The sequence below is a fragment of the Orcinus orca genome, chromosome 5 (genome assembly GCF_937001465.1).
Source record: "Orcinus orca chromosome 5, mOrcOrc1.1, whole genome shotgun sequence".
NCBI lineage: Eukaryota > Metazoa > Chordata > Mammalia > Artiodactyla > Delphinidae > Orcinus > Orcinus orca.
Window position 1 is genome coordinate 79,552,800 of NC_064563.1, and position 20,122 is coordinate 79,572,921.

Sequence of the window (20,122 nt, forward strand, 5' to 3'; positions counted from 1 at the left end):
CATTTGAAACCCACACCAGGTTTCACAACCCTTGGTTTTCACATTTTTCTTCGTGCATCTGTCCCAGTGTCAGATATTTGGTGAGTGAGAGTTAGCTGGACAATGGGTGAATGACGTCGTGTCCCCAGAAGTCACATTCACACGTCCCGAAAAGAACAATGGAATCAGTCATCCTGGGGAATTCAGTCCTCATGGAAAATCCAAACCCCTTTACATCCACCTCACAATCTTCTACTTGCTTTTGGTGAGTGCCAACAATGTGATTCATCTTGTAGAGATGAATTGACAGGGCCTCCATTCCAGAAATGCTCTCATTTTTAGAGCGTGATGTAGAACAGCCACTGGTGTAGTTTTCATTATACTTTTCCCCAGCTTTAGTGTAGATGTCACGATGGCCACAGAAGAGTCTGATAACAGCTGTTCCCAGAGTCCGCGTCTGGATGCTGCCCTCCTGATGGGGAAGCCTTTCGCCCACCCTCCCTGCAGCACCTCTGCCCCTCTCCAGTGCCCGTCCTAGTACAACAGCCATGAAAACAGCAGGGAGACAAAGAGCACACCAAGGAAGCTGCACAGTCCACGGCCCAGAAATCTCCAGAAGTCACTCGAAGTTCACTGAAGTGGTGACACCTTCTGTGCGCCTCTGGAGGCTGCCACCTAACTGTCCCAATCACAGACCAACCCTGTGCTCTCCTGTGCTCAGAGATGACACGTTGATCTGAACAATTCCAGACGGCAGGAGCAGACAACTGATGCATTTGCTTCTCCATCCCCAGCAAGCCCCACAAGGGTTTCAGAGCTGGGGCCAGCACATAAGCAGTGCCCATCTCTCCTGAGGCTGAAGTGTCACCTCCGATGACTCATCACTGCCCCAGACGGGGGACAGGGGCTACAAAGGAGTTAGGGCAGCCCAAGAATGGGGGACACTCCTGAAGGCCTGTCTACTCCTGGGACTGACTGCACGGTGGTGACCCCACACCCAGAGGGTGTCACGACCCCTGATAGGATGCCCCTCTCTCCTTCCAACCTGTCTCTATCACAGGATACCCAGTACAAGGGCCCCCCAACAACAGCTGTGAGGGGAACCAACACTCCAAAGACATGTCCAGTTGGCTCTCAATTTTCCATGTATATTTCGACAGACTTTTCGATTACATCTGGTCAATACCACAGGAGGTGTGGAAGGAGAGTGAAATGTTATTTTATATGTATAATATTGAAATTATGAGGTGGCCACAGGAAAGTCTGAGAACACGAGCACTCCCACCCCTGCCTCTCACAGTGAACCAGCAGGGAGATGATGCTAAACCTTAACTTCCATCTCCAGCTCCCAACAAGCTCTCCCTCCCCCACAGCTATCAGTCCTCAAAGAAAAGCTCCCAGGGGTCCCCAAAGAGACAGACAGAGAAGTATGAGGAAAAAAGAATGTGTCATTTCATCCAAAAGGGCATTTGTGGCAAGGCTGTCCTTTCATAGTTAGAAACAACAATTTCTTTATTATTTGTGGTAAAGAAAAATGCCATGACTCTTATAATAACGCAAAAAACAGATTAAGCCAGGAGTAACCTCTAATCACAGAACATACAATTATCAACAGCCCTTGTTTTAAATCTAGTTTCCCAAATCCAAGCTTGCCAAAGAATCCCCTAAAGGCCCTGTACCCCACCACACCCCAACCCTAGCAGGCCACCTGCATCCCTGAGAAGTGTGCACACTGTGGGTCCAGCTCCGACAGCGCTCAGATAACCCCCTAGGACCCGGAGCTGTCCAGAGAGCTCATGCCTGAGGGACTGTCAAGCTTCCCCCAAAGAAAACAATGTCATGACTGCAAGGAATTGCTGTCTCTCAGATTGAGCCTCCCTTCACAACACCAGAGGGTGAGAAGGCCTGTCTGTAAAGCTGCTTAAGTGAGAAGCATCAATTAACAAGTCCGGATGGTGTGAAGGGGTGAAGCCGGGGGCTGAACTGCCCTCCTCCCTCCATAAATCAGGCATTCCCAGGCCTGATCACCTAGGTCAGGGACTTGTGCCACCTGCCTGCCTGCCTGAGACAGATGCCAGGCTCAGGGAAGCAGTCTGTTACCTGCTGGACGTCCTGCTGGAAGACGCAGAGCTGCAGCCGCTGGTGGAGCCGCACCTTGCGGTGCTGCCAGATGCTCTCGAGCCGCCGCTGGTGGTGCAGCACCTCATGCACCACGTCCAGCACCTGGTGCACTGCCTTGGAGTAGTTGGCTGTGGCCGTGAGGGACTCGGAGTTCCCGGGACTCAGGGGACGCTGCAGCACGTCCAGCAGCGCTTTGCCATCCTGGCTGACCTGTAAGAGGGAAAGAGGTCAAGTCCAGGGAGTAGAGGGGCAGGAGGGGCACAGGGAGGCAAGGCAAGCCCGCTGGCAACCCTGATGAGGACTGAGAATCTCAGTCCTACCAACACCCATGACAACCAAGGAGTGTGCCACCAGAGCTGCCACAGTGCCCAGCCTGCAGCCCGGGGAGGGCCGAGCACCCCAGAATCCTGAGGGAGAGGAGGTGCTGGGGCTGCAGCCAGTTGTCTGCGAGACCCCGAATCACTGTGTCCCTCCCCCTTGAATTTCAGCTTCCTGAGGGCAGGGACTCTGCCTTGTTTATCTCGTCCCACGCCTGGAAGAGTGCCTGACACTTGGTACTTGGTAAGTATTTACTTGATAAATATTCTTTTTTTTTTTTGCGGTACGCGGGCCTCTCACCGCTGCGGCCTCTCCCGTTGCGGAGCACAGGCTCCGGACGCGGAGGCTCAGCGGCCATGGCTCACGGGCCCAGCCGCTCCGCGGCATGTGGGATCTTCCCAGACCGGGGCACGAACCCGTGTCCCCTGCATCAGCAGGCGGACTCCCAACCACTGTGCCACCAGGGAAGCCCCTTGATAAATATTCTGACTGACTCATTGACTAGGTCAGGCAGCAGATCTTCGTTTCAGAAAAGAAGCTGAATATAAGTTGACACCATAAACCTCTCTCCCTCTTCCCTCTTCCGTCCTCACCTTCCTCTACCTAGCTCTAAACTTCTAGGTGTGTGACCAGAGGCAAGTTATTGACACTTAACCCCTCTGGGCCTCAGTTTCCTTGTTTGTGAAGCAGGAATAGAAATGGTACATACCCCATAGAATTGCGGTAAAGATTAAACGAGCTAACACATGCAGGGCACTTAGAAGAGGGCCCAGCAGGTACTGGCTACCAAGTCTACCTTTATCATCATCAGCAGCATTTTTCCCTCCTTTACTTCCTTGTCATTTTCTTTCTTTTATACTTACCCTTCTTTTGCTCTCCTTCTACACAACCTCCTTTTTTCTTCTCCTGAAAGTGGTAACATCTCTGTCTTTCCAGAACACGCAGAATAAGGGAGGGACCCTTAGACTGTGGACACAACGTCCATGCTCCTGGGTTCCCCAACACTCACCCTCAGTGCTGAAACCAGTGGGGGGTGACATTCCCTGCCATTCCTCACTGGATTCCTGGCAATATTTCTGGAAAGTGGCATCATCTGATTGACACCTGTGGCTCCAGTGCTTGGCAGATTATCCAGCGAGCACGTGCCTTTCTAATTTAAAACCATGGTGACTAGGGTATTGATAGGAATTTTAAGACCCCAGATTAATCTGGTTAACAAGGAAGTCAAAGTTGGTTTGGAGTTGAAACGGCCTTTTCCTTCCAGCAAGGTCTGAAAGGAGGTGTGCTTGGTCCGAGTTAAGAAGGCAGTTTTTTCCCCTTCTAACTTGTACCAGGCTCCCAGCCTTTGAGTTTTCAGCAGAAGAGCCTTTTAGCTTGTCCTTCACTTCCACAGCAGCTTCTCACTCCTGCAAACGCTTATCTCCAACCTGTGGTGAGTTGTGCTCTGGACCTTCCAGTGAGAACATTAGTATTTTTTGATGAGCTGCTTCATAAAAGGGGTGGCAGGGCTAGTGTGTGCATGCCCGTTCACCAGACAGAAAGCAACTCCAGAGGAGCACAGCCTTGCTTTCTTACAGTCCTTCCACAGAAGAGACAGTCTGGTCTTCACAAATAGGGTGAGGTAGGGGGTGTGTGTGTGTGTGTGTGTGTGTGTGTGTGTGTGTGTGTGTGTGTGTGTGTGTGTGTGTGTGTGTGTGTGTGTGTGTGTGTGTGTGTGTGTGTGTGTGTGTGTGTGTGTGTGTGTGTGTACACGCATGTGCACTAAGGCAGTTCCTGCCAATGGCTGCATTTCGACATCATCATTAACAGATCAAGGATCTTAAAGATGTTTCCAGAGGGAGAAAAATGGCCTCTCTTCTTCTTAGTCCAACTCAGGCTATTTCATAGCACACAGGCCGGTACTCTTGCCACACCCCCATACCCCTATACACAGCCAGAACCCCTGGGTGTCCGCTGGGTTCTCACCTCTGTGTAGGCCTGGGTCACCTGCTCATACAAGGACTGGTGGTGGTGGATCGCCAGCTCCAGGTCCTGCATCTCAGACGGCAGGCCACCTTCGCTGCACATCTTGCACCAGGCGTCCACTCCCGACAGGAACTGGAAGGAGATGCCGGCTGGGTCAGTGTGGGAGCACTGGGGGCGGGCAATGGGCAGATTATGTACAGACGGTCAGATACCTTGGGAAGAAGCATCAGGAACTCTGGAAGCCTTCAGAGACCACTGCAGACAGTGGAGTTTTTTCTTTAATTTTATAAACACCAACCCCAGGTAAGAAGTCAGACCCAGTACCTGTTTAGGAAGTATGGTTTCCACAAAGAAAGATGACTATTATGAAACTGCTGGGGGTGGGAGTTGTCTTCATGTTCAACAGGTTATATCCACACACTGATGATAAAATACAGGTGTGCAAACAGCTCACTACATGACATGTCTATGTGAGAGCTTCTTGTCCTGTGCACACTCACAGGTACAAGTGAGAGGCAACATATAATGAAATGGGATGTTTCCACACATGTGCTTTATAGTGTGGACATTGAGCTGTGAAGAGTAGCAAAGAATGCCTCATTCAGGCCCATCAGGCACCCCAGGGAACCCGCAGAGACCATTCCCACAGAGGATGGAGATTAACACTCAAAAAGATCCCTGCTATTGGGTCAGAACCCCAAGGGTGGGAGAGGGGAGGGCAGCTCAGCGGGACAGACTGTACTGTGTCTAGAGTGGCTCCTGGGCTGTGATATATAGATACAGATCTTGACAGACATCAAATTATTTAAAAATTAAAATTAACAACTGTGGGAGACTATGGGTCTCCATGCACAAAGGGTGAGCTAACTGAAATCACTCAGATTTATTGGGTGGAAAATACACCTCTAAAATGCAAATAATTCTTCACCCAACAGTCTGGAGTGGTTCTGTCTGTGATTCTTCTTGCCTGGGTGCACAGCTCCATTTAAATTAATTGCCTAAATACCTTTTTATCTCATTGCCTAGAACAGCCCATCTGAGGACAATAAAGAGCTGCCTACATAAATGCATTGAAAAATTAGCCTTGAATCCACTGTTTGCATGCGTGTATGTGTGTGTGTGTGTGTGCTTTCCAGCTAAAAAGAAGCATGGTTAATGAGTTTCCCTGAAGGACTGGCAATACCCGAGAAATTGCATCAAAAAATAGATACAAATAAAATTGCTTCTCATCTAAACTAATCCAAGTCAGGAAACAGCAAACAGAAGCTGAGTCCTCCAGTTACTCTCAATCCGGGTACTGCGCTTCTACAACTGCCTGAGTCCCCCTCTGGGTATCGCGTCAGCTTTCAGTCCTTAGCCACCTGGCTGTGGCAGTGGATCTTTCATTCTGTATGTTTTTGATCGCAGTAAGCCGTCTCCTAACGATGCTGGCAGAGCGCTGGGTGACACCCAGGATCAGGCTGCATGTGCTTGCTAATACCTCAGAAGCTGCTTGCTCCACCAACAACCATTTCATAAAGGAACCTGGAAGTAACTTGACAGTGTGTGTCAGTCGTGGGGGGAGCACCTCTTCAAGGTCTTTGGGATTTCTTTGTAATACTCTAACCAGAGTCCTATAGTGGATCCCACGAAACGGTTATCTCGAGGAGAGAAAGACAGAGACAGAGGGAGGCACTGAACCTCCCTTGCCAATCTGGAGAAACCTTGAACAAAGCGTGCAAATAATAGGTTGAAGAGAGGACAGGAGATCAGATGTGAATATTCTCAGGTACTACCACCATCATCTTAAAAAAACAACAACAACAAAAGGCTAGATTCCTCTCAATGTGTAGGGCTGCTCTTGACTTATAACACAAGTACTTTCAGTCTTTGGGAAGGTCTCAGATGGAAACAGACACAGGTGGAGGAAATACAAAGATACCAACAGATCTTTGGTGATGTCTACCATTTAAAAAACACACTAAGCACCTAATATATTCCATCTCTAATCCCTGTAACAGTGCTGTGAGATTTATGATCATCCCCACATTAGAGATGAGGAAACAAGCTCAGAATGTTGCGGTGACCTGCCTAAGAGTTAATGATTAGAACTTACCTGTGTCTGGCATCAAAACCTAGACTCTTTATTTCTTTTTTTTTTTTTTTTTTTTTTGTGGTATGCGGGCCTCTCACTGTTGTGGCCTCCCCCGTTGCGGAGCACAGGCTCCGGACGCACAGGCTCAGCGGCCATGGCTCACGGGCCCAGCTGCTCTGCGGCATGTGGGATCTTCCCAGACCGGGGCACGAACCCGTGTCCCCTGCATTGGCAGGCGGACTCTCAACCACTGCGCCACCAGGGAAGCCCGACACCTAGACTCTTTCAATTATTCCATGCTGCCTTCCATGTTAGGTGGGTAACAGAGGAAGAGTTTTAAGGTATAACCTTGTGTCTGACTCTGTGTTATCTGTGAGCTATCCAAATGTCATACAAAGAAAGAAATTTAGGGGTTAAGACCACAGGCTTTAATGTTAGACACACCTGATCCCAGATGCCTATCGATTAATTGTGTGATTTTCACAAGGGTATATTAATAAACTTTTAATAACCAGCATATATGTGTGTATGTAATACACACACAAGTGTTATAAACTTTACTGCTATAAAAGATGTGTAGCACATAATTTACAAAGAATAATAACACATAGAATGCTTATGATAAATTCCATGTAACGAATTGATTCTCACATATGCTTTTGTTTGTAAACAACAAACTTATATATTTCCAACACAAAAGCTGGTTGATATTTTCACTTTTGTTAAGATGTAAGACAAAAGTGAAAAATACCTGGAGACTTATGTCAGAACATTACTCATTCATCAGTGATTTTAAGTGACTTCTCTGCTAAATGCAATAATAGTTTTTGAATATCAGAAGAATATTTCCTTGATTTTGTGTTCTATTCACAATGCAACAGCTATACACAGGGCACATTTTTAGGCTTAATCTGCATTTTAAAATATTTTCTCTCTCATTTTCTTAAGATTCTAGACAATCAATAAAATAACAAATCAAGCCCTGGTTTCTAACACTTGATGATTTCCATGGTGTAAAACTTTTATCTTGCCCTATTTCAGGCTACCATTGCAACATCACCAAATATGTAGCTGGGATGAGGTGAGCAGTAGCACACAACTGTATACTATTACCACAGACATAAATGTTGACAAAGAGACAAATGGTAACTCTTGCTGGCTTTGCTTAACATTCAAACGGGAAGGAACCCAGAGCCTATTTACATTCTGCTTAGTAGTTTATTGTTGTGTGTGTGTGTGTGTGAGAGAGAGAGAGAGAGAGAGAGCGAGAGAGAGAGAGAGCGAGAGAGAGAGAGAGAGCGAGAGCGAGAGCGAGAGAGAGAGAGAGAGAGAGAGAGAGAGAGAGAGAGAGAGAGAGAGTGAGTGTGTATATAACATAGAAATAATCTCAAGAACATAGAAAATAATAAAATCTAGTAAAATAATTGAAAATGATGAGTTTTGAGTATTTATTACCTTTGCTTTTAATGTGATATATTTAATTTAAATTTATATAGTTTAAAGTAATGGCTATGTTTAACAGCCAGCTCATAAAATTCCTGAAAATGTAACCATTGGCTCTCCCTAAGCTGGTTAGAGTCAGCTCCTGCATGCCACTGGATCTTAGGCAGCTTACTTAATCTCTCTGAGCTTCCCCGCTCCTCTCTGTAAAATGGGTTAGTAATGTCACTTGCCAATGCCAGTAAGTAAATGGCAACAAGTAATTATTATTTCTGTTCACTGTATTATTATTACATTATTATTATCCACAGCAAATGCTTCATGTAAAATTAGTTTCCCCCTGTTCTCAGCACTCAATGATCAGTTTAGTTTCACCCCTTTGGTCTATGCTTATGGAATGCAAACTAAGCAGTCAACACACACACACACACACACACACACAAACACACACGTCCAACAATAAACTACTAAGCAGAATAGTTAGCTCTGGGTTTCTTCCCGTTTGAATGTTAAGCAAAGCCTCCAAGAGTTACCAATGTCTCTTTGGGTACACAGGGGCCATGACAGTACTAGAACATGGGTTGTCGTCAAAACTACTCAGCACGGTCTTTGGTGTTTCAAAAAGAGAGGAGGGTCTCTCTACACCTCAGTGTATGTCCTCCCAGCCTGCCCTGCCCTGCCCTGCCCTGCCCCTGCCCCTCCCACCACCAGAGGCCACAGCAGCTCCCTTGGCCTTACCTGCTCAGCCTTCTGATGGAACACAGCAGACATGGCGAGGATGGTGCTGCGCTCATCCAGAGCGGCCGCGAAGCTCTTCCACTCCTGGTCCAGCTGCGTGGAGATCTGCTTGATTTGCTGCGAGGCGTAGTGGCCGGCCTCTGAGAGGCGGGAAGCCACGGACATGATGCGGTTGATGTTGACATAGGCGTTCTGGGAAGCAAGGGAGAGCGGGTGCTTAGTGGGGCAGGCTGACAAGGCACCCACAGAGCACCCTGGGCTGGGGGAATACACGGGGAAGGAGGCTACCCAAAACAAAAAGTTTGAGAGAGGCCAGTATCGGCCACATTAACATATCCATTTTGAGCCCAAAGGAGGTCTTTGTTTATATTATGAAATTTCAGCAGATGGCAGGTACAGTAACTGAGCCCCTTCATTTTGAGGACCAACATAGTTTTTGTGCCAACTATTAATGCCCACGAATGCAGTCACTTTACTGGACTGCCTTAATGATCTTCACAATCATCTTATGAGGTCACGCCATGGGGACAGCATGGTACTTCCAAGAGTTTCTCTCCGGAAGCAACGGCTCAGACCAGGGCAAAAGCCTGAGGAGGCAAAGGCACCTCTCTCAACTCAGGAGAGAGCCGTACCCAGGGCATTACTGCCAACTACAACAGGGCAGCAGTGCTCATCAAAGAGGGCAAAGGACACACGCCACAGGATGACCACACATCTTCCTACCACTAAGTGAAGACTTTGCTGCCCCCTGTTCCTACCCCCACCAAGAGAGCAGGTGAATAAATAAATAAAGAGAGCATACGAAGCCACAATATCCATGCTTAAAGTAAGATCCGTGGAGCCCTTTCTTATCCCTACGTGACTTAGGAACATCTCCCCACCTGACCCCAAAAAGGCATCTGTGGGGCTCTCCTGGCCCTGCTGACTCCTCTCACCCTGTGTTTTGTTCGCATTCCTTCCCATCTTTGATTGCCAATTAAAAATTCATGACCATGTGTGTCATTCCTTACTAGGCCAGCAGAAAACTCTACAGGAGGAAAGAAGACAAAAAAACCCACAAACGCACAAACAAAGACAGTAGTGAGCATGATTATTTTTAACTGCTACCTCCTATTAATTGTCTGAGGTGTCAAAACAATCAAGTAATATTGTAGCACCTACAGGGAGTTATTCTGACTCACACAATGTCTGTCTGAAGGAGGACTAGGGCGGCAGGTTGCTTGCACACCTTTGTTCTTTGTTATGAATCTTCTGATATGATAATAAATATTCTTCGGTAACGGCATTTTCTCTTGGCTCTATTAGCTCAGCGGTAGTTCATTAATAATGGGTAAGTTTAATGAAGGTTCTTTATTTTCCTTTCCCTCTTCCCTCATGGTCCGCATTCATGTTCGCTGTCCTGACCTCAAGCACTCCATCCCAAACCTGAGCCAGGTTGATAAGGTCTCTCTTCATTTAAAAGGTCTCTGTGGAAGTTTAAGAGGTTAAGTGAAGCACTTGAACACAAATCCATCCTGATGTCTAATGATCCCCATGCGTAACCTCTTTCTTTAGTCTGGCCTGAGACCTTTCTGACTAGTACGTTTCCTTAATAGAACTAGAATATTACTAACTCTTATTATTTGAAATAACTATCCTTCAAAGACTTAGGAATCATTATCAGTCCTGTTTTCTGAGTTAGGACCCAGATTCTTCTTAAAATTAAACTCTATTTATAGAACTGACAGAAAAACCAACTCTGAATTAGAAATAGAAGGAAAGAAACGGGGGGATAAAAGACATATACTAATTTTAATAGTTCTGTCTTTTAAGAGACTAACATTAGGATTTCCACCAAATTTCCTGCTTGGGTTCCACCCAAAGCAGACCTTGAAACAAGGATTTGGGGCAGACTGTTTATTTGGGTGTGATCCCAGAAAGCACAGTGAGGGAGTAGGCAAGTCAACGAGGGAAGGGAGGCAAATAAAGAAAGGATGTGTCCATTAGTGGATTACTGCTGTGAGCATTTGGGGGTCATCTCTCCTGAAACCTTTGAGAGACTGTGTAGAACACACCTCTGAGCATCCCACTGGGAGATGAGGGATCTGGGGTATTTATGCACAAGTCCCATCACTCATGGTTGAAGGTCTCTCCTGGAGTTACTCCCTGGCATTTCCAGCCTGACCTACACACAGGCCAAGCATAGTCCCCAGGTCAGAGAGTGACCATGGGCAGAGAAACACAGGAAGCTGTCGCTATGCATGGGAACGGTCTGCAGATGACCCTTGGGGAGGACTAAGGGGATATGAGTGGGACAAGGGCAGCATCTAGTAAAGCTGCCCTTCCAAACTGGATTTGAATCCTGGAAACCCTCCCTACGCCACACACATTTCTCCAACTCTATCTAGTGTGGTTGGGTTTTCCTGTCATGGGAAAGACCTTCGTATCCTTTGGCCAGAAGGGAAGCAAGAACAGCAATAAGACAGGGCATGGCCTGTCCCCGGGGTCTCTCGTGTGCATCTTATGGTTGCCTGGCCCTTTGTCATCACTGGCTGTTTATATTCTTCCCCCACAGGGAAGTTGGGGAGGTGCGTTTCTGCTCACTTTTAGGAAGAACTTTCTAGCTATTAGAGATGTTGAACTGTGGCTGCCTCTGGAGGCTGTTAACACCTTGTCACTCCTTCAAATATTTATGGAGAGTGGGCCAGGCTTTGTGTTGGGGGCTGTGGGAGATCAAAGACAAAGAGGAAAGAGACAGGATTCCTGCCCTCAGGGGCTCACAGCTGAGACTTAAAAAAAGTCCTCAAATAACTGTAATTTAAGCAAAATGAAGTAAGTGTTATGACAGAGGTAGAGGCAACTCAGCAGTGGGGATGCAGGGGGAAGGGATATGAACCACTGGCAAGGATGTTGAGAAGGGGCTTCCTACACAGAAGGGGGTGGTGAGGTTGGCAGTCCTCCAAGGCCCCCTTCAACCCTTAAGCCTGTGATCATAAATGAAAGCTAAAAACAAACAAACAAAAAAAGACCACAGCTTACATTTCACATTCTAGAGACTAGCACAGTAAATGCCTTTTTGTTTCCTTATCAGTGGGCAGAGAGATGTCTTACTAAAGCTAACAAATGATTATACTTCACACAAGAAGTAGAGGAGTATTCCTCACAAAAGAGGGATAAGTATAATGTTGACTCATGAATTTGCTCACTGTGCTTCTCTACAGCCCCTTTGAAGAGCAGCAAAACACTGCAGGCAAGTCACATGGCCCAAGTTCATCATCACCTTCTTTATCTCCCTCCAGCTTAGAACCTGAGACAAATAGGCAGAGAGATTCTAAACTGGAGTCACAAACCAAATGACAAGAGAAGAATGGCGGAGAAGGTCTCACATGACTTAAAAGGACAGAGCAAGGTTAAGAATCCAAATAAAAGGTGCTTAGTCGTTAGGCACAAATGACACGTCTTGGCCTTGGGTCAATCCCTCTGTGTAGTTTTCCTGTGTCACTGTTTATGCCTCTGTTAAAGAGCACCTGGGACTCCCGTCTGTCCTGGGGACATGGCCAGGGGGAATGCATATTTTGACTCTTCATGGCCTTTCCATTTTCTACCAGCTGCCTCCTCTACGCCCTCCCACCTGCCGGGCTCTGCCGTTCTTCCCTGCCAGCCCTCAATGCCCTTCCAGCTGCAGAGCTGTCCGTCAGTCGAGGGCATCAGCGTTGCCGGGTCAGGAGTTAGATGTGAGTTCTCGTCCAGCCCTGGCACTCGCTTAAGATGTCACTTGCCTCCTCTGTGCCTCAGCTTCCTCAGCTGTAAGATGAACTAAAGATCTCAGACATTCCATTTCTGAGTAAGCAGTGTCCAGTGTCGGCGCCATATAACCAGGCCTCCAGGTGTACCCTGTTCATGGAGGGCACGCAGATGGAACGTAGAGAGAACTTAGGCGGTCACAGTCTTCTTCTGTCTCACCTCCAGTGCCTGGGGGAATACTGACTAAATCTAGACCTCATTCTATGGAGGAGGTGGGGCATATACTGAAGCAACAAGGGAGACAAAACTGTCAAGTGTCCACGTGCAATGGGATGGTTTTAAACAGAAGAGGAACGTGATCTGGTTTATGCTTTCAAAAAACTGCTCTGTTCACTAAAGGGCTGGCAAGGGGACACCTACGTGGAGGGAGACCAAGAAGAGCAGTGCGGCCCACTCCAGAGGGACATGTAGCCCAGCCTCGGCTGTCCACATGCCTCAGCCCCTCAGCCCAGCTCTGCTTTCTGCACTGTCGTGCCAGGGCCACAGCTCGAGCTAGGTGACCAAGGGCCAGCTGCTCCCCTCCCCCTCTTCTCTGCAGCCCCTTCCCCTGAGCCGAGCTGCCTAGACTAACCAGCTTCCCTGGTCAGAAATTAACAACATGACTAATAATTCTAGCTTAGTGAGTATCTTCTTAAACTCTTACCTCAAAACTGCTTTATGAATTTAAACCCCTCCCACCATATCAGTGCTGCTATTATTATTATCATTATTCAAAGTATTGCACTGTCCAAGGTTTAAACACGATCTACCCTGCAGAATGCAATGCACCTGCAGCCTGGCCTGCTGCATCCTCCATCCCACCCTATCTGCCCTCAAAGGCTCTCTTCCGATCATTTCGGTCACAAATAGGAAAAATAACTAAATTCCAACAGAATCTTCCTAACTCAAAACCCTCTATATTTACACCCTGTCCCCACTTTTGTTGCCTACAAAATTCTCTGTTTTCTCATTTCACTCCTGCAGCCATTAAGTGGAGATCACAGGATGGATGGCTAGACCCTTCTCCTGAGGTCTTGTCTCCTGCTGTGATTAACTGAAATCTATGGAACAAAGTCATTCTGCTGAAAGAACGATTTGGCAGAATCTTTTTTTTTTTTTTTTTTAACCCAGCTGAAGCTTGATGAAAGTTTTCAGCCCTGCCAAAGGCTCTCACTTTGAATCTGGCTCCTGGCTGCCCCGACTGGCTACAAAAATATGCAAAGTTGCTTGCAAGATAATGATAACTCTCCACTTAAAAACCCAGCTAAATTTTCTCTTTAAATGTAGTCTCTTATGTGGTATACTCTGAAAGAGATACTGGCTCTTCTAGAAATAATCATTTGATGCAAGCTATCATTTTGGTAACCTAGGGTCTGTGTCAGGGGCTGATTGTAAGAGCAGATCCTTTCTGAGTACATGTATTATTTGAATCCCATTCACTTCACTCCTAAAATAAGGAGTGAATTTTACACTCTTGTGGTTGTAGGTCCCCACCCTGAATCATAAACTCCCTCCTGTGGGTTACATGAGATAACATAAAGCATCCGGTCAGTTGCCTGGCATATAACTGATAACTCAAAGAATGTCATATCTTTTCCCACATCCAATTCCAGCACATTGGTGTTAACTCTCCAAGTTAATTGCAAACCAAATCAAAGTATTAGTAAAAAGTAAAACAAAAGAAAAATCTATTAACTATTCCAACTAGAGACAAATATTCCAATGAGTCCAGAGTCCCACTGTACTTCACAGAAAGCTTGCCACAAAGTCCCCTACTCTTCCTGAGGAACACTCCCTTGCACAGGGGCCTGCCACATGGGCCCAGCCCCACATCAGGCAAAGCTGGCCTAGCTGCCTGTCAGGCCACTGCCCTGCAAACTACAGCCCCTGTGTTGGCAGATGCCCTACCCCTAGGATTCAAGAGTCTAGGGCCCTGAACTGTGCACAGGTCTGTCTTTGACCCAGAAAGATTGGAGAGTTCAGAATCAGCCAGTGACTAGCTCTGTGATCCATGCCCTTTCAACCTTAAGTCAGAAAAATAGAGGCCTTTTTCTCTTGGGATAGCCTTCTTAAGGTGTCTCCACTACCTTGACATGTGTGAGCCACACCCAGAGCACCCAGAAGTGGGAATGTCCCATGTTCACACAAGGGGACAGATCCATCTCCTTATCACTGGCCGTACTGCAAAAGGTGGCCGAAACCTCCTCCCCAGGCCAGGCGTGGCGGCCCGTCACTTTGTTGTCCAGGGGGGACGTTTCTCCTCCTCACCTCCAGCACAGCAGAGGGGAGTCACTGAAGAGCTGTCTCATCTCTGCAAGGAATGAGTCCTGGGCACAGGGTTCTCAATTCCATTCTGCTCAACGGGGCTGCAGCTTTTAAATTATCCTCATGAAAACGGAAGTTGTGATCTGTCAGATCATCACAGAAGGTGAGGTCAACTACCACAGAGGGGCCACTTTCCTGAAAGCGGCTCAGTCCTCTAGACAAGCCCTGGAGACCTTGTCTCTCCAAATCCAAAACTCCAGGGAGGGAGGCCAGGCAAACAACCGGCCAAGGGCCAGAGTACTCAGCAAAATCATTTGGGTCAAATGCAAAGCGAATGTTAAATCAAAATGTGAACTATAAAATACATAAACAGTACAGCCTCAGCTGAGAAAAATATTATGCAAACCAGGGAAGCACACCCAAAGGTTACTGAACACTATTTTGTACTAAATATGCATAGTGGCAGCGGGGTTGAGGGGAGACTTTTCTTTAGGGTCTTTTTCTCATCTTAATTCTCTTGTGTATAGAGAAGCTTTTTTATTTTATTTATTTATTTATTTTGCGGTACGCAGGCCTCTCACTGTTGTGGCCTCTCCCATTGCGGAGCACAGGCTCCGGATGCACAGGCTCAGCGGCCATGGCTCACGGGCCCAGCCGCTCCGCGGCATGTGGGATCTTCCTGGACCGGGGCACGAACCCGTGTCCCCTGCATCGGCAGGCGGACTCTCAACCACTGCACCACCAGGGAAGCCCTAGAGAAGCTTTTTTAAAAAATAATTTTGAGATTTTATATATATATATATATATATATATATACACACACACACACAGTAATTGGGGTAAAATGTTCTTAAAACTATACAGAGGAAATATACATTATTTTATCCCCCAGCCCTTTCCCTCCCCAGTCAAAACACCACATGTCTATGAGTGATGGAGCTAAGGGAGAATTTATGTTCAACCTTCTAATTTTATCAAACTCATTCTCTTTACTGACACACAAAGGTTGTTTCTAGTTTTTGCTTGTGGTTTTTTTTCCCCCTCTACAAATAATGCTAGGGGTTGCAGTTTATTTTTAATGGTCAAAAAGTTCGTTCGGTTAATGAATACATTGTTCAATGAAGTTCTTGGTGAAAACGAAAAACGTCTTTATTTTTACTTAAAACCGAACGAACTTTTTGGCCAAACCAATAATAGATTTGGTATTTAAAATATTTTTTAGTTTTAAAAATTATTTTAATGTGTCTTTAATTTTTTTTAATTTATTATTATTATTTTTTGTGGTACACGGCCCTCTCGCTGTTGTGGCCTCTCCTGTTGCAGAGCACAGGCTCCGGATGCGCAGGCTCAGCGTCCATGGCTCACGGGCCCAGCCGCTCCGTGGCATGTGGGATCTTCCCGGACCGGGGCACGAACCCGTGTCCCCTGCATCGGCAGGTGGACTCTCAACTACTGCGCCACCAGGGAAGCCTAATTTTTTATTATTATTATTATTTTATTTTATTTTATTTATTTGTTTATTTTTGGCTGCATTGGGTCTTTGTTGCTGCGCATCGGCTTTCTCTAGTTGCGGCCTGCAGAGGCTACTGTTCGTTGCAGTGCACGGGCTTCTCGCTGCGGTGGCTTCTCTTGTTGCGGAGCACAGGCTCTAGGCGTGTGGGCTCAGTAGCTGTGGCACGCGGGCTCTAGAGCACAGGCTCAGCAGTTGTGGTGCACGGGCTTAGTTGCTCCGTGGCATGTGGGATCCTTCCGGACCAGGGCTCAAACCCGTGTCCCCTGCATTGGCAGGCAGATTCCCAACCACTGCGCCACCAGGGAAGCCCCCTGTATCTTTAATTTTAATAGATTTGGTCAGGTTGCAATCCATGAAAGCTGTAACTACTCAAATGTCCCTGTATCTTTTTACTTTGGTAAAGCATTTGTTTTACAAGTAAAGTACAATTTATGTACAAGTGAAATAGGCAAGTTTTAGTGAGCAAATTATGCTTTAAGAAGGAAGAGAATACAAACACACTTCAGTTAAAGTTTTTAGAAGCCAAGTTCATATGATAATCTCATTTTACAGTTAAAAAAAAATAATAAAACCCAGATATTTCTTGCTTGAATCCACCTAGTAGGTGATTAAAAAATCTGTTTGATCAATTAAGTGGTGTATTCAAAGTCACAAAAAGAGAGGCAAATTGGGACTAGACTCAGGTCTCCTGATTCCTAGTCTGCATCATCCTTCTGCTTATACTACCTTTTTCTCATGCCCTGCAGATAATATTAAGTTTTTGTTTTGTAACACTCAAAGAGAGCCATGAGGAGAATTATTTGGAGATTTTCCCATACAGCTTTCAGAGGCTTCATGAGTAACATTCAGAATCTGTAAGAGATAGATTGTGCCAAAGCAATGGAAAAAGCTGAACCTCACCTCCTTTTTCCAGATTAATAGTACCATATGATCGCTTACATCTTTGCTAGTATGAAACCCACTTTGGGTCCTGAAGCTGTTAAAGCATCAGCTTATGATTAATTAGTTGAACATTACCATGTAAACCTGCTGATCCCACCTCGAAACATATGGACACCGGGATAGGAACATCTGGAATAAGAACTGTCCACACTTGAAACTCTACTACAATAGCTATGAGATGTGGTGAGCTCTAAACGAAACCTCTAACTTCTGCCTCTCTCAAACCACAGGGTGCCCTCTAGGGAACAAAACAGGGCAGCTGATGGATGACTATCTGGTCAGGGCTGGCCAAACAGTAGGTCAAACCATGTGGAAGCCATCTGTCATTGTCGGGCAGAGAGAGGAAGGAAGCTGGAACAGCCCTGGTGCTTAGCAAAGATAACACTGGCTTGTGAATCCCTCTGTCTCTCTTGCCTGGCTTGCTGTAGCAGTGTTTCCTCCAGCAATTGCCTTACAAACCATTAAGCAGCCATGAAAACAAACGCCTGGCCATATGTCCGAGGGCCAAGGAAACCCAGGAGCAGATTTAAGTAAAAGAGAAAGCCTTCTGTCTCTCCTCTTGCAGCTCTGAGTGAAACTTCCTTAAAAGGGTGAGTGTCTTTGCATGAGGCATTATTGCAGGATTGAAATGGTAGGGAGGGATGGGTACAGCTGGAATTAGATTCAGGGAGGCCAGCAGGGAAAGAGGCTGGAAACAATGTAGCTCTTCTGAGTTAGGATGTAGTAATTTCAGGGTGCCTTTAAGGTTGGAATGAGAGGCTATAAAACTTCACAGAAACACATTCACCAGTATTTTATTTCCCAGGCCTTTCTTCTCCATTTCTCTTAGCTATTCAGAGCTTGGTCCTGGCATCAGTGCAACCTGGGAACTGGTTAGAAATGCAGAATCTCAGGCCCTTTCCCCATCTTCTGGATCAGAATCTGCATTTTAACAAGATTGTCCCAAGTGATACGTATGCACGTTAAAGTTTGAGATGCTCTACAGATGGGAACTATGAGGAGATGTCCTGAACAAGGAGAACTATTTCTTCGACCACTCCTGACCCTGACAGTGATAAGAGCTGAACATTTGCCAAGCACAACATCATGCCAAATGTTGTGCTTAAAATGCATGATCACATTTCATCCTTACAACATCCCTGGCAAAGGTACCAACACTATCCTCCATTTATGGATGAGGTAGTGAGGTTCTGAGAAACTGAAATAACTTGCCTATGATCTCACAACTAGGAAGGAAATACAGAGCCACGGCTAGCACCAAGTGCCCTTGTTCTTTCCCACTGTGCTGTTTTACTTTGCCATAAATGTGAAAGCAGTTGAACCAACCAAAGATGTCCCTCAAGGGAGATGATGAAGAGAAATTGCTCCCAAAGATTCACAAACTCATATCCCAGAAGAATAGGGCTCCTGGAGAGAGAATTCAATAAAAATTTCTACTTCTCTGAAGCCTCCCCACTGGGGTCCTTGACTTGCCCTTGGAATTCCCAGAATAGCTCAGCTCCAGAATGGGCAGGAGCCTGGCAGGTGGACTTTTCTTGTCCTCTCCCTCCTTGGAAGAATCATCTCTACCTGTAAATCCAAGGCCAGTCACCTTGAGGAACAGGTTCCAGTCTCCACAGAAACACAGTAAAGCTCAGGATTAAGGCAGTTCTTTGCCCCTTTCCTCAATATCGTGATTTATTGTCAGAGTCTTAAATCTGCGATCCTATTCGTTTATTCAAGCATTCATCCAGTAATTCAAGGCACTGTGCAAGCAGGGAACAAGCAGACAAAACTCCTATGCTCATGGCGCTTACATTTTAGAAGAGTCAGACAATAAGGTCATATCTACTATATATTTCTTATTTCAGTGCTATACAAAATACAGCTGGGAAAAGGATAGAGCATGGTGGGGCTGGGAAGTGCTACTTAAGATAGAGAAGTCAGGGCAGGCTGACCCCTGAAACTGAGGGTGACACTGGAGCTTAGCCCTGAATGAAGTGAGAGAATGAACAGCCAGGAAGAGGCTCCAGGTAAGGAAACAGCAGGGGCAAAGACCACGAGGCAGGAATGACCTTGAAGCATTCAAGAAACAGCAAGAAGCCCAGGGTGACTGGAGCAGATGAGTAGGTGGTAGAGGATGAGATTGGAGGGGTAACGGGTGTCCAGACCACACAGAGCCTCGTAAGCCATGGTAAGGGACTTCAGCTTTTATCCTAAGAAGGATTAAAGCATTCTGAGCACAGGAGTGACATACTTTTGGCAGGATCGCTAGGGCTGTTATGTTAAGAATGGACTGTAAGGAAACAAAGGTGGAAGCAGGGAGACCAGATAGGAGCTACTACAATAGTCCAGGCAGGTAACGGCTGTGCAAGTGGCCAGATTCTGGATATACTTTGAGGGCAGAGCCAAGTGGACTTGCTGATGGAAATCCTTTAGTTCTTCCTCATTTCTGGGCCTCTGGTTGGGTCGCGAACTCTGACCTCTGTTTTGTTTTCTTTTTTTTGGCACTGCTCCCTTCTCATCTGCCTATCTAGTCCTGACCTCTCAGTTCTAGAATCTTCTGATTTGTCAACGTCTTGCCTGTATGTCCCTGATCAGTCTCTGTCCCTTGTCTGGTAGTCCTGGTCGGCTACCAGCCACGCTCCAGAAAGGCATATGCAATGTTGCTGCTACTTATTATTATCAATACTTCATATTTGTGTCATGCTTTACAGTTTAAGACCTTTCGTGTACATTATCTCATCTGACGTGCTAGGTTTCACAGACCATTTCATGCCTTTCACTCGGCTCCAGGAGACCTCAGAGAAGAGGCATGAGTCAGCTTTGGCTGAATTTCAGACAAATTAACTCCTTGGCAGCTACAGACCTGGCAGAGAGCAGGCACTGGCTGCATGTATGTCAAAGTGTGTGGGTAAATTGAGCTACAAGGCTCGGGGGGTAAACACCCAGAGGGCACAGAAGATATCCTGAGGGTAAGGGACATGCTGACAGAGGGCCCCCGAGAGTAGTGGACTAAAGCCAGA

General features: G+C 46.5%; 1 protein-coding gene across 16 annotated transcripts in view; it reads right to left on the reverse strand.

Annotated features, from left to right (window-relative positions):
• The window catches only part of KALRN (kalirin RhoGEF kinase), a 653,035-nt gene that overhangs the window by 363,857 nt on the left and 269,056 nt on the right, over positions 1–20,122 (reverse strand). For all 16 annotated transcript variants that reach the window (XM_049710431.1, XM_049710430.1, XM_049710429.1 and 13 more), the window contains exons 7-9: positions 8,636–8,827; positions 4,384–4,515; positions 2,080–2,310 (exon numbers count right to left, since the gene is read on the reverse strand). In XM_049710431.1, the coding sequence (XP_049566388.1) occupies positions 2,080–2,310; positions 4,384–4,515; positions 8,636–8,827 (555 nt within the window). The remainder of the gene's footprint in view (positions 1–2,079; positions 2,311–4,383; positions 4,516–8,635; positions 8,828–20,122) is intronic.